The sequence below is a fragment of the Homarus americanus genome, unplaced genomic scaffold, assembly GCF_018991925.1.
Source record: "Homarus americanus isolate GMGI-L3 unplaced genomic scaffold, GMGI_Hamer_2.0 scaffold30535, whole genome shotgun sequence".
Classification (NCBI taxonomy): Eukaryota; Metazoa; Arthropoda; class Malacostraca; order Decapoda; family Nephropidae; genus Homarus; species Homarus americanus.
Window position 1 is genome coordinate 13,863,732 of NW_024732440.1, and position 26,193 is coordinate 13,889,924.

The window sequence follows — 26,193 nt, forward strand, 5'->3', positions numbered from 1 at the left end:
TTGTTTCTTCCACGTGCAAGATTGTGTAAACAGAGAGGAGTGAGATGACCGGAGATTTTATAGCTAGCATCATCTCTCTCCGGTGTTGTTGTTGTTGTTGTTGTTGTTGTTGGTGAGACGGTGTAGTGTACCTCAGGTGTCCTCACGTGTACAGTAGAGTAGTGCATGTTAGCCCACGTGTATTATGTATTACATATAAGATCAATAGCAGGTAAAGGTTTGACCATTCCCCGTAAGGTCTTGACGCTGGTTTATATGTTGAACATCTGTGTCTGCTGTTAGGAGCAGTAAAGTGATATACAGTCAGTAATTAATATTGTGAGAGTAGCTGTAGTTAAGGTTAAAATTTTAAGACAAACCGATCTTTACTTATAAACCAGTTCACTGAAATAGTTTGATATATCGTATTGTTACCATATTCTCCCGGGAAACTCAGATATATATATATATATATATATATATATATATATATATATATATATATATATATATATATATATATATATATATATATATATATATATATATATATATATATATATATATATATATATATGTATATATATATATATATATATATATATATATATATATATATATATGTATATATATATATGTATATATATGTATATATATATGTATATATATATATGTATATATATATGTATATGTATATATGTATATATATATATATATATATATATATATATATATATATATATATATATATATATATATATATATATATATATATATATATATATATATATATATATATATATATATATATATATATATATATATATATATATATATATAATTTTAATGTACTGCGTGTACTTCAGATAACTTCTGGTGATGGATGTCATGAAAATAAATTTTGGTGTTTTAGAGAGTTTGGTGTGTGAGGATGTGCGAGGGAGTGTAGGTACTGTAGCTTGGTGTGTTGGTGGGGAATTGTGTGGTGTGGGTGGTAGAGATTGTGTGGTGCAGGTGGTGGAGATTGTGTGGTGCAGGTGGTGGTAGGAGAGGGTATAGTGGTGGTCGTGGTGGTAGGACAGGGTGTAGTGGTGGTGGTGAGCGGCTCCGATCTGACCTGCTCTTGGGCCGATGTAGTCTAGACACTATAATCGTAAGGGCGTCCTGTCTCGTGAGTGAATAGATTTGAGGTGCCCAGGGTGACGGAGGAGGGGGGCGGGGTGCCATGTTGATGGGCTGTAACCTGACGAGAAGTGTGTGATGTCAGCATGTCACCCTCCTTCACTTGCATCACTAATAGTGGTCTTTACATACTCTGGGTCAAGGTAGACTAGTAAGTGTTGGCCTGGTCGAAGCTCCTGGTCAAGTTAGACGGAGTTGGTTGTGGTTGAAAGTCTGTCTTGTAGTATACTGTCTATACTGTAGTTTTCTAAGAGGTGTTTTCTGTTTCTCTACAGTAAATCAGTTATAGGTGGTGTAATGTCTCGGAGTCTTGGTAAACGTTGCTAATTCTTGATAATGGGGGTTTTTTTCATTAATTTGTTTAAAGGAGTCTTAATGTACAACGGTGACAATAAACCTAAATGAGGGATATTTGAGTTGTGTGATCATGCATGGTGGCGGTGGTGTATGTTTAGTGGTCCGCCTGCCTCTCATTTATGGTCTTCAAATTGGCTATAAATGATGTCTAAACGAGGTGATTTTGAGGAGAGGGAATGAATAGGTGTGTGTGTGTGTGTATAGCGACTCCTGTAGGTGATGGTAAGGGTTTGCAACAGGTTCGCCAAATAAAACACTCGGTGATACAGTAAGATGCCTTGATGAAAAGCGTGGTGCAAAAAAATAGTTCGGGAGGCTGTCTGGTAATTTTGCCTAACACACTAGTCTATGGGCGAGGATGTTGAGGGAGTTCCGAGCTGGTGTGTGTGTGTGTGTGGTTCAGGAGAGAGAAATTCTTGTTAACGATGAAAGTAAATTATTAGTGTTCATATTATTGTTTATGTGATGAAATGCCCAGGAAAGGATAGTGGTGGATTGGTTGGTTGGTTGGAATTGCAGGATACGTAGATGGTGATTGGTGAATAGATGGATGGATAGGTGTATGGGTTATGGAAATGGGTGGATAGATTATAATGTGGGAGGTAGGGAGAAGAACTGATGAAAGGGTGGGGCTGGGGACCGATGGATAGGTGAGGGGTTAGTTTTTACTTTTAAGAATTACTATTTAATGGTGGTGGTGGTGGGTGGAGTAGTTAGTATCATTCAGTGGTATGGTGGGTTAATGGTAGAAGTTTCTAGCTAGTGAGAGGATGGTGGTTGTGGTGGTGGGACGGGGCAGTGGTGGGTGTGCCAGTCAGAGTATTGATCGCTGACTAGGGCGGCTCCGTGTGCGCCTCGCCCCTCGTGTGCATGGTGTGTCTAGCCCATGTGTACATGGGTGTGTGTATTTGGAGTGTGCCTCGTTCGCCTAGATGTGTACGTGTATGTCAAAATGGTTTACTCCTTTAATGTGTATATGTGTGCACGTGAGGTGTCTTGTTCGTGTGTGCGTCTAACGTTAGTGCCTCCAGTTATACACATGTACTAAGAGGATGTTTTTTTTACCATGTGTACAACTTTAATTCGAATTACTGTACGATGCACCTTGGCCATATACTGCGCGCGCGCGTTTGTGTGTAATTGGTGTGTATGGATCTTAGCCTAGTTTATCTGCAGCGTGGGAAGACTTGTGTCTGTGTAATTGGCTGCCAAATGTTCCTCTGGAATCCAAAGCTGCCCTTCGAGTGTGTAATGTAATGTAATGTAATGCAGTATGTATCGAAGTCTGTGTGTAATGTCATACAAGTATAAGTGTATTCGTCCATGATGTGTGTGCCTGACTTTAAGTTATGTTTTGTGTATGTTTGACATGTTTCGTATGTTGTCATGTTTACTCGCGTACAATATTCGTCAGTTTCCTTGTTTGTCTGGTGTGTTAGTTGTCATCCTTTTGCATGTTTTTGTTGGTCTTATTCCTTCATTGTTGTTGTTTGGTGTTGGCCTTGTGGTGGAGCCTGCGTGGTGTAGTATTTGTTGGTGCAGGTTATGGGTAATGGTGGGAAGGAACAGGTACGTTGTGTATGGGGGTATAGTGCTTGCCTTGGGGAGAAGGGTGTGGAGTTTTTTTTTGGTAAACCTTAGCACGAGCGACGCCACCACCCGGTTTTTGTCACCACTACCACTCTACTTTATGTAGTAATTGGTGTGGTAGGGAGGAGTGGTAGTTAGGGTGTTGGTTTTCTCAGTTTTTGTTTAGCGATGAAGGAGGTGTAGGTGGGAAGGAGGTGGCTGGACGCTGCCCAGGTAGTAATGCACCTGTGAGGGAGACAAGGGAGTGGCAAGTGCTTGACAAATGTGAGGCGAAGGTTGACAGTAGGCGTAAGAAAGCTCAGTAAATATAGCGTGGGTTACCCAGGTGATGCTGAGTATAGCTTGGGCAAGCCGCCCGCCCTCCCACCCACCTCCAGGCCAGACACGGTTTGGCACTGCACCAGTCGTGCCGTGTAGAGGGCACGGTGCTTCTTGTGTCTCCCACCCTTCTCCGCCGGTTGTTCCCTGGCCCCACCTCGTCTCCCTCCTACAGTGGTCGTCACCCTCCAGCGCCGCCACCAGTGAGTACTTGACCCCCAGCACCACGCCCGCCACCCACCAGTCTTATCAACACACTTACTACCTGTTGAGACTGCCCCTCCCCGCCCTGTCGCCCGTCCCCCTTAACCGGCTACCCAGTCCTGCTGAGTCTGGTTAACACCACCACCCCTCTCTAACAAATTAAATCAAGATGTAATTAAAGTTGCACTTCACTATTTAGAAGAAACATCACCGGAAGCTGGGTGGATCTGGAGTGTTGTTGATGAGTGTTACCTGTACGAGGGTGAGTATTCAGGCCCTGTGGTGGCGTTGAACATGGCGCCACAAGTGGTGTTCAGGTGGGCAGATGACGATGTGCTTCGTGGTACAGGTGCGGGTCTCTGTGTCACGGCTATTCTTGGCACTACCACAGTACTGCCACCTCTACTGGTGGTTCTTAGTACAGTACCTGGCAGACATCTTGGTGCCCCCAGTGTTATGGCCCGATGCTGGTGTTCCTGGATGGATGGATGAAGGGGTTGTTGGATGTGTTGGTTGACGTGGTTATGTTAACAGTGCATTCAATGGATTATAATGAATGATACGGAGTCGGCCTATTATGTGATGGTGAACTATCGGTTAGTGATGATTGTGACATGGTTGTACTCTAGTTGGTATATGAAGGAGGTAGATAGTATAGCGCGGCGGTGCAGTGATGAAAGTGTGTTACTGCGGCCCTGTACGGAGGTGAGGGAGGAATGGAGTGCAAGACTCGTCATTACAGACTAATGTTTGGAGTTGTCCCCTTGAAGCCCTGCATTAATGATGGTTGACGCTCCCCACGCTACTCTCTCACTCTCGGCCTTCACGCTTACCTCAACCTGTTCGCCCTGCTCCTGGGTCACACCCCTTACCTCAAAGGAGTCCCAATAATACAGTCCTAGTACAGTATTAGTCCCACCAGCATCCTAATTCATGTTACAGTGTTACTAGTTTCACTAACACAGGTACTTGTTCAAATCCCCTTTAAGTCCTACTAACACGGGTACCACTTGCAAAAGTCCAGATGTAGCTTCGTTTAATTAAGTTCTACCAGCTCAAGACCTCATCTGTGTTATCCAAGTCCCTTTACAGACCAAACTGACGTGCTGTACTTCCCTCAACGGCTGATTCACCCATCAGCTGATAATAAATTTAAACTTAACTGCCGATTCACTTTAACAGCTGCTCCTCTCAGCGCTTGATCTAAACTCGAAATTTGTCATTACCAGAACTGACCTAATATTTCCTATCGTTTAATTGCACTATGCATAGGTAAGCAGGTATGTAGACCCGGAATGAGGGCAGTAAACATATGCAAGCGTGGAGCGTCAGCCATAATGAAGGTGATGATTAGTATGCAAGGCTGGGAGGTGTTGTGAGGTAGCTACGTGTAGAGGAGGAGTTGTGTCGGGGACGAGGTCGGTGGTGGCCAAATATCTTGAAAGGGTGTTTGGCAAAAATCTCGCCTAACTTTTTTGTTGTTGTTGTTGCTGTTCTTCTAAATATCGTCAGTGTGTGTTAAAGGGAGGGACACGAGTAGGTTAGACGTAATGAGATGATTAGTGGTGGTGGTGGTATTTAGGTGGTATGTGCCAGTGGTGGTGTGCATGACAACATTTGCTCTGTGCTGCCCACAACTGGCACAGTTTACTCCCGAAGTCTCTGCCTCTCCTAGCTAGACACGCATGTGCTGTTACTGCTGTTGGTTAGGATGCTGCAGATCTCGGTGGTGCAGCTACAGCTGTTTTTTTACAAAAAACTTAAGAGAACTGCAGCAGTCTCCATTGTGTGTTGTGGCGGGGAAGTCCCGTTAATCTGTGGTGTCAGAGTACAAGGTTAGGCTATAATGTAGTCGGTTGCTGTGCCATACACCTGTAAGTTTTAGACCGTGTGTGGGCTTCATACAGTAGTGACGACTGGGGTGGGATTTTTAACATGGGATCAGAGAGGCTAGTGGGTACTGTAAATTAGTTAGGTGATGACGCTTCCTGCAGCACACGGGCCAGGCAAATGACGTGCAGTGCTTCCTCCAACTGCTCCTCACACACGCACGCAGAGATCGGTTACTTAACGAAATCATTAAAAATCTACTTAATTCATCCTTGTGACTCCTTCCCTGCCGTCGCATTCCTCGAGCATCTTACAACATTAAGAAATACTGGTATGACTGGCTAGGTGGTGATCAAGACCTCCACGGCCTCGTCTACCCCTCTCACGATTATAAGCCGTTTTCGTTGCTGAAGTAGCTGACGGATGGGTCAAAATAAGTATATCCTCACTGGGGGAATGAGCTCACTTGGTGAATTAGCTTAACTGATTTATTCACCGATTATTATTATTTTTTATTTTTTAATTAATTATATTGATGTGGCGGCGATAGTAAGATGTGTAACAATAGTAATACTTTAAGATTGGCAGGCGTTTTTTTGGGTGTAATATTCAAAGGTAAATAGCAAGAAAGAGGTGTGGTTGTGTGTGGTGTGGATAGAAGTCGGGGTGTGGTGTGGGTAAGTGTTTGGATCGTCGATAGGAGCTGCAGGGTTGTGTGGATGAGTGTGCTTGCGTGTGCTGGACCGTCACTCAGTGTGTGGAGGTGATGCAGGCGACGGTGGATGAGGCCTGACATCCCGGAGGTGAAGACAGCAAAGGGAAATACCAGATGCCTCCCATGTGTCCCCACTAATTATTGGATTGCTCTGGAGACAGGTACCGGATCCTGTATGTGTGGGCGTGCGCGTTTTCTTGTGAGTTTGGTTGTACGCCCTCTAGCTGCACCTCGTATTTCTTATAGTGTGTGTGTGTGTGTGGGGAGGGGATGGGGGTGCGTGTGTGTGACTATCCTCATGGTGTTCAGGTGGGTCTGATACCTCCATATAAATACGCTTTTGTCCTGGTAACAAGCATGGAAGCAGCAGAGCACCACGGAGACTTTAGTCACAAGTCAGCGTGCGGGTGTATTGATCTGCTGACGTGTGGGCCATGGGACCCATTACTCCAGCAGGGGGTCAAGATGTCCGCCCGACCACACCACCTTGATTGTACTGGAGCATTAAGCTGTCTCTACTGCGTATGATTAATGATAATTAACTAGTATCTATAGTGTATTTTTATTATATCGTATGTGATGTAGGTTTATGTTGGGTCGTAGGTAATGAGTTGCTCGGTGTGCAACGTGACTGGGTATACGGGGATTGGAGTTGGGGGGGCCGTCATGTGTTGCAACCGTCACGTGTGGACACAAAGGCGGCTGGCATCGGTGGTCATTTTTAGACAGGTGTGGAATATGTGGCTGACTCCGAGCGTTTAGCAGTGCTGCCCTGCCCGGTGACTGCCTCGGTCCACAGACAAAACGGCACCGAGCTATTTATTATTATTATTTTGTAGCATGCAAATTCCTTCCTGGCAACTTCCTGCCGTATAAAATCCCTTATTCCAAATAACAGAAAAATAACAACCTTACCACGTCAGATTATCTCAAGCGGTAGTTCCCCTTCCTGAGCCAGTTAATTGATATTAGGTACCGGTAACGGTTATCCTACTGCCGTCCATCTCATGTTGTAAGTGGTGATGTCTGGGCTGTATTAGGTTAAATGGCTTGAATGGTTAGGTAGATACTTTGATTAGATTTGGTAGATAGGTTGGTTAAATTTGATAGTGGTTGGTTATGTTAGAAGAGTGGTCGGCAACCTGCGGTTCCAGAGCCGCCTGCTAAAAAAAAAAAAAAAAAAAGGTTTACTGTCAAAAAAAAATATATTGAAGTTGGCAGTGACTGTAAATAGACGACGAATAAAGGGAAAAAATGACTAGAACGAATGTTTTGCATTCATACAAAGCTCTAGAGTGCTTCTTTCCTGTCTTAAATGTAATGAGGAATTGTTCCAACCACAAAAAGTCTGATCTCGAAAGACATTTTCACGGGAAGCACAGCGCCTTCGTTGAGAAGTATCCAGCTGGAGATGCCAGCTGAAATCAAGTAACACAACTGCAGCCAGTTTTGTGAGAAGCCAATAGATAATAATACAAGGGAAGCCGTTTACAGATGGTGAATACACGAAGCGTTGTTTCATTAAAGCATCAGAGCATCTGTTCAGTGATTTCAAAACAAAGACGAAATAATTAAGAAAATTGGGGACCTGCTATTGTCCACACATTAAAGCTGGCCGAAGATATTACCAGTAGGCAAATTGAGGACATTAATATATTCAGCCCAGGACTTTTCTATTGCAAGTTGTCCTTGGCAGCTTCAAGAGCAGCTCATTGAAACATTATTTTTGTTGCGACTGGTGGTACACCGAGTATGATAGAGACGTAAAAGGCTTTTATTTATCTATTAAAAAAAGAAAAAAAAGATTCTCTGCAACATTCATCAAGAGGTACGGTTTGTACAGTCTTTCCCACCAGAGTTCACATAAGTAGTGAAAATGGTTAAATAAAATAATAGCAAAAGGCTTAAACCAGAGACAGTTTCGCGAACTTCTGGAAGACGTTGATTGTCAGTACAGTGTTCAGATCTTCACCTTCACTACAGTCCCATGGCTTTCTAGGTGACGGCTGCTTCAACGTTATGCAGTTGTATAAGGTGGTAGAAGTGTTTTACACTTTCGCAATTTACATTTATTTATTTATTTTTTTACACTGCGGCTCAAGAAGCACTGCCTTTTCTACAAGATTTGAAGATTTGGGCTCTTGGATTTTAGGTTGCCGATCTCTTGGTTAGATTGGTTGCATAAGTTAACAGTTTGGGTAGGTTAATTTCGCATACTAGATTAGTAGGTTGTTTAGATTAGACACTTTGTATGTATATTTGTTTTGGTTAAATAAGCTTAGTTGGTTAGGTTAGGTTCATTTAAATTGTTTATTTAGCTTAGCTTGGCTGGTTAGGTTAGATTAAATAGGCTTGGTTAGTTAGATTAAGTTACAGCTTGGTTAGGTTAAGTGTGGTGGTGGTGTGCTAAGCTCCTGGGCCCTCACACTTTCAGTAGTATTGCTTGGTTACTGGTGAAGGTGTACGTATTCTTAGCAGCCTCCACACTGCCAGTTGGGCCTCGTCGCTATGTAGCCAAGTAGTCACCGTGTTGCAATCCCCCGCGTTGCAGCTTCCTCAGTGTTGCTACTTCTGTGAGCACTTTTCATACTATATTCACTTTTATTCACTGGTATTCGTAATTATATTGATATTTGTAATAATATTAAGTGTGATAATAGAGGAACTACAGTATATTCTGAAGTATATGGTTAATAACGTTACCGGTACCGGGTAGTGATAATATTAATTTTGGAACTTTATTCACAAGTATAAATGAAAATAAATTTATTACCAGCAATGGAAATCATGTTAATTCTGGAAATTTATCAAGGAAAATAATAAAATGCAAAAAATATTACCATTAGTAATAGTCGTAGTGATAAAAATACTGATGACTTATGATCAAGAAATGAAATTTACCCAGAAGTATGAACATTATAATATTACGTTTCATTATAATAATTTTAAAAAACCTTTACTCACAAAAACAAGTTTAGAGTAATTCCTACCTTGAAGGCGCCTTGGCCTGGGGATAAAGGGAAACGTAACCGAAATACAACTTGTCAATAATAAGTGATTTTAGTGGTAATGATTAGTCACTAGAGAAAGTTACCTTAGCTATTCCGGTTGATATTTAATGGGGGGGGGGGGTGTTTGTAGGTTTGAGTTGGTAAGGTGATACCCAACGAACGAGGGAGGATAGCGCTGCTGGGTATTTCTGTTGATCATTATGAAGTGTGTGTGGTGGTGGGGGGGTGACGAGGTTGTGGCCGCACCAAAATAGTTGTGTGGAGGGGAGGGGGAGGGTGGCGCCGACTGAAGTCACACACCAACCATTTTCACTACCCCCCCATCATTCTCACACCACCACACTACAGTCTGCACCACCGCCATACATTCATCATCACTACCACACCACAGCCAATACCTCCACCACTATACCACAGCCTGCACCACCATACATTCATCATTACCATACCACAGCCTTCACCACCACCGTAGTATATAATCTTCACCACTTTCTTTAATGCTTTATATTAAACGAGAATATACATGGTGTGTAGCCTATTCATAAAAATTTCTTTATTAATGTATGTTTGATTTCTAAGTTGACATTAGCGTTATTGTGGATCTTTCCAAATATACTTGGTTCACGTTCCTCTGTTTTTATGACTACCGTACTGCTTCTCCCTTCCCTAGTATTACGTATAATTTTAGTCATGAAGCTTACACTTGCTTGACTCGTTGGTTTTAAGTATTGCGCTTATAGTGTAATTGGTTAAGTTCATTTGTTTATTTTTCTTAATGATCTCTACGTAAATCCTTCGTTGGTGATAATCTGATTTGAGTGTCCACGGTGACCTTCCCTTAACTTTGTTGACTTAGTATTATGTATACTGTATACCACATTAGTCACGTGACACTGCTCATGCCGAAACGAAACCTTGGTGTTTTTATTTGAGCGGGCGGATGTAACTTTGGTGCTCGTGATGTCATCGCCGGAGTTGCCTTTAAGAACGTGGCCTAACCTTAAGTGTGAGCACCTCAGAAGCCAGCCTCTTGTCTCAACTTCAATCAATTTTTTTAATGTCTAAAATAATAATTGAAGCGTTTTTAAACGGTGAATTTGATCACTACATTGTGTATGTTAGTCATTTTGTGGTTCGTTTGTTATCATAGAGGGGGGGAGGGGGGTGCCACCTTTCTGTCGTCAGCTGTTTCGCACAAACGTTGCCTCTGATGACACCTTCAGTTGCTCCATCCTTCCTGACACTAATAGCGCTCCTCTGGTGACTAATGATAATTATCTGTTAGGTAATGAATTTGAATAAATACGTTTGGCGCCCTGGTTTGACTGTCCCAGTTTTGATATACGACCCCAGTTTTGACATATCCGTTTGTGAAATCTCCTACAGTAATTTATACGGCATATTGACCGCCAAGCTTGTCTAGCTAAGATATATCTATACCTTGGCTTAGACGTGCCTCTTAGATGCGTGTTCTCATCAGTATATAAGGAAATTTGGGTGCTGGTCCGACAGTGTTACTCTTACATTACCATGCACTCACAGTAACAAGACTCCAGTTTGTGATGTGGTTTAATTTTTCATATATTTTATATCCTTGTGTATGTTCTTATTGGATAAAGTCAAGTGAATGGGCGAGGTAGTGATGTGTTTGATCTCTGTCGGCCACTTTTTATTTTGTATTTCAGCTTACTAGCCGAATGACGGTTGATATGTTCTTTTTTACTTTACTGTGACCTTTATTGCCCAGTGTTAGTACAGAAGGAAACCGGAGTATCCAGAGGAAACTTGTGATGTTTGATAGTCTGCCTTGATCTCTTACCTCGCTACCTCACCTTTATTTTTCCTCTTACAATGTGTACCTATGAGCAGACTTTCTTTAACTTAACGAGTAATGGGTGACTGAGGATTAATCCTGCTGGAAGAGTGTAGTACGTCCCTGTTCGTTATGGAAGGGCACCCGGGAGAGACTTGACCAACTGAAAGTACAAAAAACGGAGGCGTACTAGTAACAAAAACGTAGGATGGAATTAGCGATGTATACTTTTGACGGAAGTTGGTAATTACTTACTGTAAGACACAACTTAGTTTTATAAAGATATAAGCGCTTCTAATATAAACTTAGTTATACCTTTTTAGAAGATAGTTTTGGTCACAAGTTAAAAAAAGATGAAAACATTTGGGAACTTGGGCAATTGCTGGGTATTCTTCAGGACATTGTAGCTCGTTAGAGAATAAAAGCTATTAATTCTACAATTTGCCAAAGCTCGATGAAACTGGGAGTAAATTAAGTTTGTTCGCGTTAATGTTACCGGTTGAAATGTACTGTGAGCGTAGAGAGCTCCAGTGTGGAGGTGAAGGTTGATAGTGGTGGCGGGTGAATGTGCCCGTGGCCGGGTGGGTCGTGGATGGCTGGCTGGGAGGCCTGACCCATTCCATTTCACCAGCCGACTTCATCCAATCACAAACTGTACGTGCACCAGCACCCTCACTGCCCCGCCATCACCCTTGTTAGCCTCACCAGATTGTTTGTGAATATAATTACTTGGCGTTATTAGCCATGGGTCGTAGAAACAGCAAAGAGAAAAATGGAAGAGACAGTCCAGATGATATAGAAGAACCACCTGTCACCCGAGGACCAGGTGCGTGATAGGGTTAACTCCTCGAGGAGTAAAGTGTTAATCATACCCATATGTGTGTGACTGACTTCTCACAGTCCTCCGAATTATTGTAAAATGTGTGGAAAATTGATGGTACAGTACTCAGTCCTGCAAGGCTTCCCATATGCTGTTGCACGAGATGCACCACAGCTGATTGTGATTTTGTATTTTGAATGAACACACGTACTGTAGCTGTATATGTTTTTATCGTGAATATATTGTATTTGTAAAATGGCTCCTATAAAGCAGCAGAAGTGTTGTTTGGATAAAAGTTAATTATTCTTGTGAAAAATGTGTTGGACAGTATTATTAAGATTTATAAAAATTAATAAATTTTTACACTCAAGCGATGTAGTTTAGTATGTATGTAAATATTGTTTAAATATTTTTGCATTGTAATTTTTGCAAATAGTTTTTACAGCTGTTTAATTTAATTGCACTTAGCATTGATTCATGATGAAGTAACTTATTCATTTAAGTCTAGTGTTTTGTATACAGTGTACCAGATCTATACAGTATATATTTTTTTTATCTATACAGTATTTTGACAGGAAACAATCCTGCATGCATAATGATCATCATAGTATTAAAATGGTTGTGCTTTGCAGTGGTTGACCTGATCTACTGGAAAGATGTCAAGAAGACTGGTGTGGTGTTTGGTGGATTCCTGGCACTGTTTATCTCCCTGGCCTACGTGTCCTTCATCTCTGTGCTGTCCTACACGTCGCTGACCGTCCTCTCTGTAACCATCATCTACCGAGTGTATAAGAACATCATGCAGGCGATTCAGAAGTCACAGGATGGACACCCATTCAAGTAAGCTTTATTGGATTTTCTTCCTAAGAGTGAGTGATGGGTGTAGTTACTCCTGGTGAATGTGCTTGTGAGATATATAGCTGTGATGTAACCTAATGAATTGTTTTACTCCAGTTATTGTTTTGTAATGTAGTTGAATATTGTTTAAATAAGTTTATAATTACCTGTTGTTGTAGTGTACTTGAGGTGATTACCACTTATAAGTATTCTATGTCCACAAGTTTTCTATGAACCAGAGTTCAAATCCCTTTGGAACCACTTGGGTTGTCTACCCTCTCAGAAATACTATATGTACTGTACCTCCAGGGCCACTGGGGAATAGAGCTGTAAATTTATCCACAACAATATGTTGGCAGATATTTACAGAAATTATACATTTATCCCTTATTTTATTAAAGTTCTTTGTACACAATGTTAAAGTAAAATATAAATTAGATGGCAAAAGACTTGATTTATAAATGCATATCCCCATTAAAAAAAAAAAAAAATAAATAAATAATAGTCCCCATCTCGCACCAAACAGTCTCCTTGGAGTTGTTTGAGATTGTTTACCTGTGCCTTATATTATCACTATCTCTGGTAAGTACAAAGTACAGTCAACAGTAGAAGTTTGTCCCAAACCAACCTTCATAATATGAGGCAGGTGATCTAGTATAATACTATGTGGGGAAAAGTTGACAGATATGCTTTAAATGGCTAGTTATTTAAGATTTATGATCAGATATTGCCCAAGAATACATTTCTTGCATACTCAGTGAAGCTTGATTAATATCAATGTGGGGAAAATGATGTTATTGAAAATTATGACATTCTTGCAGGATGATTCATAACTGGAGATGCAGATGAATATAATTATTCATACTGCTGATGTCAACAAGTATTTTTCATGCTTAATGGCACATTCATCTCGGCACAAAAACTGAAGCTGCAAGAAATCATTTGCATAATATGTCACATACAAAAAAATAATAATATATAGAGTACTGTACTGTATTGGCAGTGTACGTTTCTCCGCTATTACATTTCTCTTAATCCTGTCCTCCCTCCACCTCTTTCCACTCTGCCCTCAATCCGTTTGTTTTTAACTCCGTCACTACGAGATATCATTTCTAAGCTGAATAAAATTGTCTGTCATTAACCAGAATAACTGAAAGTCATCATCATACTAGTGTTAATAGACATTATTCATGACCATTTACTATCACAGATTCTAACCACAATTTACTACAATACTTACACAACTACTGTATATCCATCATTATGTCAGTGTTTAAAACACTACTCCTCCCCCTCCCCATTCCAATTGTCTATCTTCTTTCCCTTCTTTTGCTCCCAGGAACCGAGCAATAAAGTGAGTGAGGTCTTATTCATAGGATGTTTTCTTTAATGACGTTTGCTCTAATGACCATGACAGTCGATAGATATTAATTGTGAAAGCTGAACTAAACAACAATCCGTGCATCTCTAATGTCCTTTCTGTCACTACCTCCCTACCCTTCTCTACCCCACCATTCCTCTCTTCCTTCCCTAGGAAACTTATTCTCACACCAAATATGAAGTACAGTATTATCATAGAACCGTCTGCCCTCTGCCTAAATTTGAACTGAGTCATGGCTATATGCTATGTTGTCCATATGGATGGTCAACATGCTTCAACCTGTAAATACTGGACATTATTCCACGTGGTAGTTTGTAGTTCTTGCTTGTTATGGTTGTTGCAGGTATAATTTTAAAGATTAAATTTACCATCATAACCATAGTAAGTTACAAAAGCAACTTTAGGTAAAACTAATTCGGAGTTTCTCCTTTTATCCATTAAATTCATTGTAGTTCCCATACTGATAATGATATTTGTAGTTTCTACAGTAGTTGTGATATTTAATGATTTGAATATAAGAGAAATCGTTGCACTTTTGTGTATAAGTGACATCTTATGCAAGTGCTTTCTTACAGCTTCAGACTTACAGTAGTGCTGAAAATGATTTGTAATAAATGTTCCATTAAGCATGCAAAATACTCATTGACATCAGCAATACAAACAATCATATTCATCTGGATCTCCAGTTATGAATCATCCCGCAGCAATGTCATATATTTCTCAATAACATTATTTTCTCACATTTTACACATTGATACTAATTAAGTTTTGTACAAGAAATGTATTCTTGGTCAAACTCCATTCATAAATCTTAAATAACTAGCCTTTTAAAGCATATTTGTCAACTCCTCCCCAAATAGTATTACCAGATTAGTTCAGGATGAACTTCTGCTGTTGACTTTACAATGATTCGGTGGGTATTTTACTACTTTATGATTATAGTAGGGTAGTTTATAAAAAGTTTGAGAGATATTGAACTCAGCCAAGAAAGTGAACAAGGGTAGATGGGGAGGATCAGGTGATGGTCTGAATGGCATTTGATGCATCTGAAGTTTTGGGTAATTTAAAACAAATACACATCAAGGTATGAGCTGGATCAAATGCCACAGATATTTGTAAGCAGTGTAAGTGACTGTTAATACAGTAGGGTCGGGATATATAGCGACTTTATATGACGATTTTATATCGCAGCTACCAAAATTATTGACATTTTCCTATACAGTATATAGCGATATTTTTTTTATTTCGCTGGGGAAATCGTGCAGGAAATATTTCAAATTTATCACTACAACCAAAAGTATCAAAATTTTCCAATATATACAGAAGACTCGCAACTTACGCTAGGATTACGTTCCTTGGACCTCGTGTAAAGTCAGAAACACCTCTAAATCGCTCTAATTCACTATATGTATACCCGGTACATGTACATATACACTAGAACCCATAAATCAAGAGGTGATTAATTTTTATCTCTTGTGCATAATATATGACGTTTATATTCAAATTATTCGCTGTCTTGCAAGGATTCCAGCAATGTAATTTATATTCTGCTAACTTTAGTCTGTGACATTTTGTCAAGTTCAGTCACTTTTATTGGCCTCCAGAACCTAACCCTATTTTCCCCTTTTATTACATGTAATATTACATATTGCGATTTAGTATATAGCGAACATCCTTGGACCCTATCTCACGATATATCCTGACCCTACTGTAATGAGGAAGGAGAGAAAAACATCTGTGGTGTAATGGTCAGCAGGCTCGCCTCGCAAGCGAGCGGACCTGGATTTCATACCCGGGTAGGGCGAAACTATGAGCAAGTTTCTTGACGCCATTTGCCTCTGTCTACCCAGCAGTAATTGGGAACCTGGATGTTAATCGATTTGCGGATCGTATTTCGAGGTAATGGTTAGCCAGTGCAGTTGGCGAGTTGTACGGTCTTCTCGGACTATTCCTTGACACTGGGTCAAGCAGCTCGTTAACTTAGGGTGTGGTTGTCGTGTTGGCGACAGTTTCTACACTTTAAACAAATTCACACCTAGGTGGCCCTTGGGCCAGAGGTTAAGCAACATAGCATACAATTTTCCAAGTTGAAGTTATATGGTAATGGTAATAATTTTATATAAATACCATTGACCAGAAAGCTGCTTCACAGACATGTGTGCTTCCAAATTGTACCAGAATTTTGGTAGCTCGATTTTTAACCACTGAATGGGGGATAATGACTAGAGGTATTGGGATGATATGGAAGAGTGGGGTTACTGCTTGCTAATTCATTCCATCACACAAAATGTAGGAATAGGGGAAAATGTACGGTAATAACTGGAATAATAGAGGAAATGTGTGAGATATGGGTTACTTGCTACCCGTGACTCACTATTTAACACATTTGTGTTCGAGATTCCGTTCCATACAGTTGGGTTTATACTAATTTAGTTTCACTTGTTTATAATTGTCCAATGGATGTTTCAACTTCGTTGACAAAGTGCTCTTTAAGAATTTTTTTTCTTTTATAAAAAAAAATCTGATTTACTTGATTTAAATCAGATTGTATTAACCAGAACCCCCCTAAAATATTATTGCACCGTGATAGTCACCATCCAGTCCAAAATGAGTATACAGTATTACATCATCAAAGTCCTAGGAGTATTGCATCATCCACGAATGCACACATTGCTCATTGTTATGATAATGAAGATGCACAAGTCAGAAATTGTTGTGCATTGTAACAAATGCATTTTTATATGTATTAAATATGTTTTATCCAAAAGTATTGTCATTCAGTTGGTTTTGCTTTATTTTTTATATGCAAATTGGGAAGTAGTTATTAGTGATTTTAATATTTACCTACAACTCCTATTTGTATGGAGCATAAGGACTATCCATGGGAACATGTAGGCTAAGGTAAAAAAAGTGACGATACTCCTCTGAAATTTGTTTGTTTCAGTTACAAAGCAAATATTGTAACTTTTGTTGTGAGAACACTGAATAGTGAACATTACAAAAGTGGACGTATCTTTTGGTTAATTATATAGACTTCTGTGTTGAGAGTACATTCTGTTTTTTGTGTCCGATTAACAATACAGTACAGTAGGCTATGTAAGCAGTTTTGTTGATTTTTTTCTTCCTTCCCTTTATATTTACATGTAAAAATCGAATTATGATTTAAAAAAAATATTTTCATTTAAATGGATGATTTAAATCAAACAACCCTGTAAGGAATTATGCCAACAGTACACATACAAGTCTGCCATCCACCAAGTACAGACATGCACACTATCCTTCTTGTTCCACTTCCCAAACCAGACTGTCATTTTTGAAAAGTGCACATCTTGCTGTGCATAGGGGGTACACGACAGGTTCAATCAATGAACTCTTTAAGTGCACACTCACGCTCTTGGGCTGGCTTGGCATGAAATCATTGTCTACAAGCTTAATCTACACAATACTGTACGGTACTCTAAAAACATGATATTATTACAATACAATATTGTACTGAATTGATAAAAATCTTAAAAAAATTACATTAATAGCTACCATAAAAAAGTTTTTTCCCATTAAAATGTGCAATATCACCAATTCGTGTTTCATTCATTCTTTTATTAAAAATTTTATTAGGTGCACTGGTTTCATTTAACCATGTAGAAAATACCATTGGTAAATGCATAGATATTAACTTTGTAAATTATATCTTTTCAGGAACCTCCTGGAATTGGATACTGACCTGCCCCTAGAGAAAGTACACGATGCCTCTGATGCCTTTGTGAACTGGTGGAACCCCAAATTTACTGAAGTCAAGCGACTTTTCCTTGTTGAAGATCTTGTTGACTCTGTCAAAGTAAGTATGACGCACTTGCTAATATTTTAGTGTCATATAATTAAGGTTTGCATGTAAAATTAACTAAAAGAATGATGTATAGGGTACAAAATATTTTTGGTGCAATGTGATTTTAATTCTTATGCACCTCACACATGTACTGGAATGTAATAACAGGCTTTCCCCTTGTACTCCAGTTTCCTTCTGTACTAATACTGGACAATGAAGGTCATGAAAAACAAACTGACCACTCAAATGGCTATTAAGATGACAAATGGTAGAAGTGAAAAGTTAAAAATTAAAATGTCACAGCATTTGCTCAAATACCCCCACTGATATCCAGTTTGGTTTTTGTTCCAGCAGTTCTATAGCAGACTTGCTAGTTAATTTAAATTTGTTGCCCATGACATTTCTGAAGCTCTGTCAAGATGTAACCTCAAACTCATTGCTATACAGTATTGCCTTTGGTCTTCCTGTACAGTTATGGACATTTTTCACTTTTGTTACTTTACCATTAGTGCTAGACATCAAGACACAGGTCTTGCTATGCCTACTCTTTTGTGATGACCTCTGCAGTACTTCCAACAGTACACATTTCTTTGCTGATAACACACTCCTGCAAATGATTATCTTACCACTTTATTCCCCTCACTCATTCAAGTCTTGATAGATAGCCCAAATAGTACAACTCCAATATCTGTTTTTCTTGGAACATGAAAATTTACATTCTCCTTCTCATTAACCACTCCCATTACAACAGCCACCACTTAATACCGAAAATCTATGGGAAAAAATACTGTAATAACTTCTCTTGGAATAACTTTATATCTAACACTGCAAAGAGTGCATCCAAAAAAGAACATTTCGTATTTTTGCCTTGTCCAAAATATCACCAAACTTCAAAAAAACTGTTTTCTTTTACAGCAGCACTCAATTTTATGATCTTACAAAAAGCAGGGTTGGCAAAACCCTTTTTGTGTGTGTGGGGGGGTTAAATGGTATTATGTTGGTGTTAATAAGTTTCAAGTATTTTTACCCTTTTTTAAAACTGTTTAATATGCAATTAATCAAAGACTTTACATTCATAATTATTTAGCAATCATTTATACCCTTTTCCATGTTAAAAAATCACTGAAAAGGCCAGATTTGGAAAACAAGCTTTGATTGGTCATCCAGACTAGTCCTACATCCTTAAAGGCAAAAACAAAATTTAAGTTCATCTTGATGCATGAATAAAAATGCAATTCTACTTTTACAGTTGAAAGTTTTAAATAATTCATTTTAGTGCAGAGCAATAGAATCAGAGGCTCAGAGCCCTACCATAAACAGAAGCAGTCACCACTCACACAGTTATACTGAACAGTTGCAACTTGGCTTCCTTACATCAGGATTTGAGATGTTTACAGTCCTATAAGAAAGTTTATTATCACCACTTTCACCAGTATATAATAGGTCACATCCATGTCTATATTGAACAACCACAGGACATGACACATCCCTGTCTAACACCTATGTTTATTTCAAATGTTACACATTCTTAACCATTTACTCTTACCCTTCTGCTCATATAGAATGCTTTTACTGCATGTAACAGCCTTCCTCCTACCTCATACACATGTAATACCTCCAACAATTCTTTTCTGTTCACCTATTTCATACTCCTTTTTTAATCTACTACAGTATAACTAAATCATCAAAACCATCTGTAAATAATATATATATTTTTTATTGTTAAAACCAAGAAAAAAGTGTAGATTAATTTCTTTTTGGCCTGGTTCAAAAGCCATTTTCTTATTTAACATAGACTTCCACACTTCCCCCTTTTTTTATTCCGTTGTCTGGCAATTAGTTTCTTGCTTTTATTTTTTACCACTATGACCATGGTGAATGTGCCACTGTTATTAAATTTATTATCCTATTCACTCTTGGGTCCATCTGACACCATTCATTATTATTTTATGTAACTTACATTATTTTTAAATCCAACTTTGCACTTCTCATTTATAGAATAACCTACTGACCTCATTTTCCATCCACACAGTTTTCAAATCTGTAATTGTATGGCAAACATTCACTGTTGATTACAGTTAAATATTGCATCTCAATCTTTCTTATCCATGATGCAGGCTTAGCTTAAATAAAGGTCACTTTTCCAAAGTTACAGTGGTCTTTACTGGACACCTTTTATGTATGCCTCCTTCACATCATTATAATTTGAAAAAAGTGAATCATGCAGGCAGAGTTTTCCAACCCATTCTCATTCTTCTATGCCTTGTGTTACAGATTGATATTTTAATTAAAAATTAAATAAAAAATTACAATTCATATACCTGTACTGGTAAATACAGTACATACAGTGATATCTCCATTAGCTGGAACAATTGGTGCAGAGCACTTCCGGGAATGAGAGATTTCTGGGTAATGAGATGACTTTTCAAAGCTGGAAAAAAAAATCCTCATCCCCAGAATTTTCCAGGTACCGGAAAAATTTTCTTGGAATTTCCAGGAAATGCACCCGATTTTAATCTCTCAAACCTTGAAGAAAACTCCCCCATCCCCGGAATTTTCTGGGTATTGGGAAAAATTTCTCGGAATTTTCCAGAAAATCGTTCCCAAAGCACTAATTTTCAAAAAAAAATCCAGCTTTGGGAATGATTTTCCGAGAAAATTCCAATTCTGGCTATCGGAGAGTTCCGGGTTTGAGGGATTCCGGCTAACGGAGATATTACTTATATACGTACTAACAAGGGTGTGGTGAAATTTTTTCACTGGCTGCTAAAAGCCACTGTTGGAAAAACATCCAACAGTCTCATAAAAAAGCATGTACAGTATTGTATTGACAAAACACCAAATGTATTATTCATGTAAAATTTATCGAAGTAAAGTTTTATAATTAGAACTCGGCACAATATTTTCACCGTTTTGCAGAGTATTTTGTAATTTTGTCGAGTATTTGATGGTACCAGTATTCAATGAATTTCTTTCAGTTACCCAATTTATTTTTTTCTTGAATTTAAATGTATAAATAGAATGAGAATTTGGGCAATGGAAGTACAGTTGGAGACTTGGTGATAATTGGAACAGTTGAGCTGACATGACTATGTACAGGTATAACATTGATTCTGGCTGCAAGAGGAAGAAGCAAATGAAAAGTGAGAGAAACCATGTGCTTTAGAGTAATATGTTGGATGAATAATAAATTAAAAGAATAAGTAATACAGAAATTAAACATGCTATTATGAGTGTGTTATACACACACACAGAACTGATTGGGACTCAGTAAGTTGACATAGACATGAAGGAATAAGCAGTGAAATATTGGCAAAAAGTTTGTGTAATACAGAAGTGGATGGTAGGAGGGAGAGGAAGATCAATAAGATGGAAAGATGGGTTGGACACACTAAGAGGTGAGTTGGTTGGACATCCTGGAAGCAGCAGTTTGTATTATTGTTAGGGGAGTAGTTTATTGAAAAGTTGACGCAAAAAAAAAACCAATGTTTTTGTTCGATTATGGATACCTTACAGCATAGCAGGAAATGGTTTGCAATAGAAAGTGTTAATTTGTACTTTAAATTTTATTTACTGTGGTGTGGTAGAGCTATTTGAACCACAGAGAGAATAATTATTCATGAGAAAAATACCCTTGTTAAATATATTGTACAGTATGATGTTTATTTATTAATTTTTTCATGCTTTCTTGGTGTAGTGTAGTAATCACTAAATTATTTGCAGTTTGGCTGCCTCCTGTGGTGTCTGACTTATGTTGGGTCTTGGTTCAATGGACTGACTTTGGTCACCCTGGCTACAGTTGCACTCTTCACCCTCCCCAAGGTGTATGAACAGAACAAGACCCAGGTTGATCAATATATGGGCCTTGTCAAGAACCAGGTCAACGATGTCATGTCCAAGTAAGGATCTGTTTAGATGTACAGTATATATTTTAAAATGTGTTACAGGTTTTATATATTTTAACCAGTAAATTATTTGTAATTTTTATTATTGGACGGACATACATTACAGTATACAGTATTCATATTCTTAGGATAATCTGATGATGAATAATTGTTTTATTGATATAAATATCCATACACTTGGCTATTGAATTTATTTTGGATGAACGGTGAGAGTGCGAGTTTTTTGGCTTATTAAATCCGTGACCCGAGTTACGGGAGAAGCTATACTGTGTGTCATACAATGGAATTCAATATTTAAAGTTTGTAAATAACATGCAATTCTCAATGGTCATTGCTGTGAGATGTATGCCTGTATGATGCCAAATTGTACTTATTGTTTGAAAAAAAAATTTGACTCCTATTTGATATTGTGTGTATGTGATGGGATTTTAAATCATGTTCCTGAGACTGGTTCATATGAGATAGCAGTGTCATATCACTCCCACATTGGAAATTCAAACCCACTCTTCATAAAAAAAATACTGGCTGCATATGTCATTGAAATCCAATCACAATAGGGTGTACCATTTAAAACGCATCCTGAACAGCTGATGCACTGCTTGAAATTAATATGGCCGCAATTTCAGCAATTTTGTCAAGCGATGAACACTTTGCCGAGACAATTTTTTAAAAGAATTCTTTGGTGATTGCTGCAGTGTTTCTTGAATTTTGAGCAGTGCACAATCTGTCAAAACTGATTGGCACCAGGCATGTTTCCTTTCACAAACACTACCTGTACCTCAAAGAAATTTTTATGCCAGCCTTTATAATGTTGTGTTATTTGACACTTGTCTCTTGGGATAAGCATTAATGAAATGCTTCACACAGCAGCAAACAATTTGGATGCAAATTAATGTTTGATAATTAACACACATTCAGCCTGTGAACACACCATCCTCTCGTTCTGATTGCTATAACTCGACTGAAGTTGAACCTATAACTTTGTTTTTATTTATTTATATACTGTACAGTAGTATTTATATTTTAATGAGTATCACGGAGAAGGTTGGGAGAGCATGTGGCCCATACAGTTAGCATGGTGTACAATTGACAGACCTCTATGATGCTAAATGTTATGTGGACTAGTGGGTTAAGTTTGTAGTTAGTACAAACTGTGAATGTAAAACACAATTACAATTAAGTTTCAACCAATGATTGTAAAAGTACAATTAATCATTTGAATGTTTGGCTGATTGTCTGCCCATTTATCAAATACTCCTGTAATTGACTGTAAAAGAGCATAGTACAGTACCTGTTTGAGGCCACCAAGCTCAACTACTGACATATTCTTTGATGATTTTTCATAAATTCATTTGTGGTTAATGTAGCAGACAAGAAGTTTTAGAAAGGGCTTCATATGTAAGTAATTAAAGGAAACTGCTATTGTTGAGTAAATGGGAAAGAATTTGGCAGTGAAGATATTGAATACAGTTTTCAGTTTACAGACATTTTGTAAGTGTCGAATATGACCATAGTTACAATACAAGGAAATTGTGGAAAATTATTAAAAGGAAGCAGTCGAGATGATATTTAAGGAAAGATAATGGATACAAGTGATTGTTCATTTGACAAGGGTGAAAATTGATACAAAGCAAAAGTTTTCATATTTGTAATTTCCAAATCTGCTGAAAGTACAGGCAAGTAGGTTTTATTATTTTAGTATCCTGCCATACTGTACAAGTATATTAAAAGGTATATTTTTATCTTCTAGGGTAAAGGCTGCTCTCCCAATTGGAAATAAGGAAAAGACCCAGTAAGAATGAAGTATCATTGTGTGATATCCTGAGTGCATCTGTGTTCGTGTGCTACATCGAACCACTGGTGCGTTGCAGCATCTGCACCAACTTCGACATCTGCGTATTCTCGTCAGTGTGCGAAGAGTGATTCCAGTGGAGAACCAACCTAGTGTTGTGGCCAAGCGTGCACTACTCCCTTCCTTCACAGTGTATTTTGTGCTGGGAATGTACTATATTGCTCCGATTGGTATTTTGATAGTACGTGAAAATTGTTATCCTGCTAAAGTTTTATAATATTTATGATTGGCAGCAAATATACTATTATATTATAATGGAACCCAGCAATCTATTCTTGTGAGGTTTAGGGAGAATAAAGACTATTTTGTGAATGAAGAGGTACACTTTGAATGAAATTGGCACTTCCAGCTGATATTACTAGTGCTAGTGAGAAGATGCTCAGTTGATGCTATTGTGCCTCTGGTCACCCTAATTCTGATTCTCACCTTTGCTTGCTTGTCTTGGTCTGAAGATTGTGCTTAGCATTGAGGGCATATAACAAGTACATGGTCTCTTGTGTACATAGATGCCATGGATAATTCCAGAAATGCTGTCACACCCATACAACTCAACCAAGGGTGAGGAACAGTGCAAGATACACCACTCCACTGTATAGTCATTGCATTACTGTTCTCTGTAGAATCATTTTCCTCCCTTAATTTTAACATTAGAACTGTGAAAGGCGTATCAATGCAATCGTGTTATAAGTTGATTTAGTTTGTTCTAACATGCTTGAAAATGACTGTCTTACAGTTAATGTAGAAAATTGCCAAATAGTGCAAAAGATCTGTTGTCATTTGTCAGTCTTCTAAGATCTGTCCTCATAATTTATAATCTTCAAGCTTTCTGATTTTTATATAGAAATTGATATCTATTGTACCCACTTGCATATACTTTTATAAATGATATGCAAATAGTGTTTTGATTTTTATATATAATCACCTCCATAACTCTATGTATGGGAAACCTGCTTCCATTTTGATGGGTGTTCTCTTGTGTCTGAAGTGGGAATTTTTTCCTCAAAACTTTCATAGTGCTGTTGCTTGCCACAGTTGTTTACTAAGAGCTTCTGTATACCTCTTCAATGTCATCATAAATATGCAAGTAAGGATTCGGAGCTAATATAGACTTTCAAGGTTTCATTATTGTACTGGATTCTTAAGCTCTGGTTTATTCATGAATCCCTACTTGAGTGAAATATTTAGCTGAACACAATTGTGGAGATGCAAACAAGCGAAGATTTTATTTATATTTGGGTAATGGGTCGGAAAACAATGTAAAAATAAAGAAAAAATATATCAATTGAAAAGGTTTTCTAAATACCTGTAAGTGTTCTTTCATATTGCATACATTACTGTCACAAACAACAGTAAATTTGCTGTACTACCAAATAAAATATCAATGATTTAGATAACTTTTCTTTACTCAGTCAATTACTACTGATTTTTTTTTAATTTAACAAACCTACAGTAAGATCAATATTTAATGTGCACATTAAAATTTTAAATGCAGACTTGAAATTGGAACTACATAATAAACATTATCTGTACAGTGCAGATACGAGGGAAAAAAAGAGGAAGAAAATGGCATAAAATACCTGTACGGAAAATTTAAGAAGTACTCGACTGAAGTAAAACTAGGGTGTACAGCACCATGGAAAATGCATACCAGTTACTCAAATTTGCGGCAAAATTAAATTTTAAATGCATGTTCTCATCATCTTCCTAGCTTGGTACCATAGTTAGCTCACAAAGACTCATGTTTGTGTTAAAGGATACCCATGTTGAAATTCGAAAGAATTCCCTGGTGTGAAATTTTTAAACACTAATCACATTGCTTATGATAGAAAGGTGACCAATTTGACATCACTCATCTAACTTGGTATGTGCTTGTATCCCACTGTCTTTCCTTTAGAAATAGTATGTGTGTGATTGTAAATGATTTATGTCTCGGAGCAGCTCCTGGCTACACTGACACTTTTTTTCTTTGGAGTAGATAATGTTCAAAATCTCAATATAGGTCCTAAATGTGCTGTGCTGATTAAAGTTCTGGGATGAAACCTTTTTAAGTCTTGTAAATAATCTTGATAATAACCCTTAAAGTAATTGCAACTCCTAATTACTTGCTTCTCATAACGCTTGAATATTGTATTTTTGCAGAATGTTAAAAGCAGGCTACTTAACCAATTTTTTTATACAAATGCTAAATACTCACTTTTTATAAGTGCTGGATGCTGTTTTGTCACATTTGGCTGTTAGTATTGAGCTACTAAACTTATATCCATCATTCCCACTATATAAAAAAAAAAAAAAAAGTGTGACCTAATAATTATTTTCATGTTACCTCCCCCCAAATCTTATTGATTAAGGATAAAAGGGTTAAATGTTGTAAATTTGGTAAGCAGTTGTGTTTATGACCTTTGAACTAATTTTTTTACCTATTTTCTAATCATCTTGATTCACATTGTTGTAAGTACTGTACTGTATGGATTGCTATTTTTTCTCATTTCTACACACAAATTTGGCCTTAAAAATGCCTGACCTTATCATTTTTCAATTTACTGTACTAAGTAAACCATGTACTATAATTAACCACT

General features: G+C 38.1%; 1 protein-coding gene across 5 annotated transcripts in view; it reads left to right on the forward strand.

Annotated features, from left to right (window-relative positions):
- LOC121868840 (reticulon-1-A-like) overlaps positions 1-25,006 on the forward strand; it is a 54,217-nt gene extending 29,211 nt beyond the window's left edge. For 3 of the 5 annotated variants that reach the window (XM_042369820.1, XM_042369821.1, XM_042369818.1), the window contains 4 exons: positions 12,452-12,659; positions 17,734-17,872; positions 21,584-21,759; positions 23,516-25,006. In XM_042369820.1, coding sequence (XP_042225754.1) covers positions 12,452-12,659; positions 17,734-17,872; positions 21,584-21,759; positions 23,516-23,561 — 569 coding nt within the window. In that variant the 3' untranslated portion in view covers positions 23,562-25,006. Of the gene's footprint in view, positions 1-3,421; positions 3,630-11,728; positions 11,826-12,451; positions 12,660-17,733; positions 17,873-21,583; positions 21,760-23,515 lie in introns of those variants that run through there. The other 2 variants (XM_042369819.1, XM_042369823.1) reach the window with 2 other exon arrangements.
- The last annotated feature ends 1,187 nt before the right edge of the window (positions 25,007-26,193 follow it).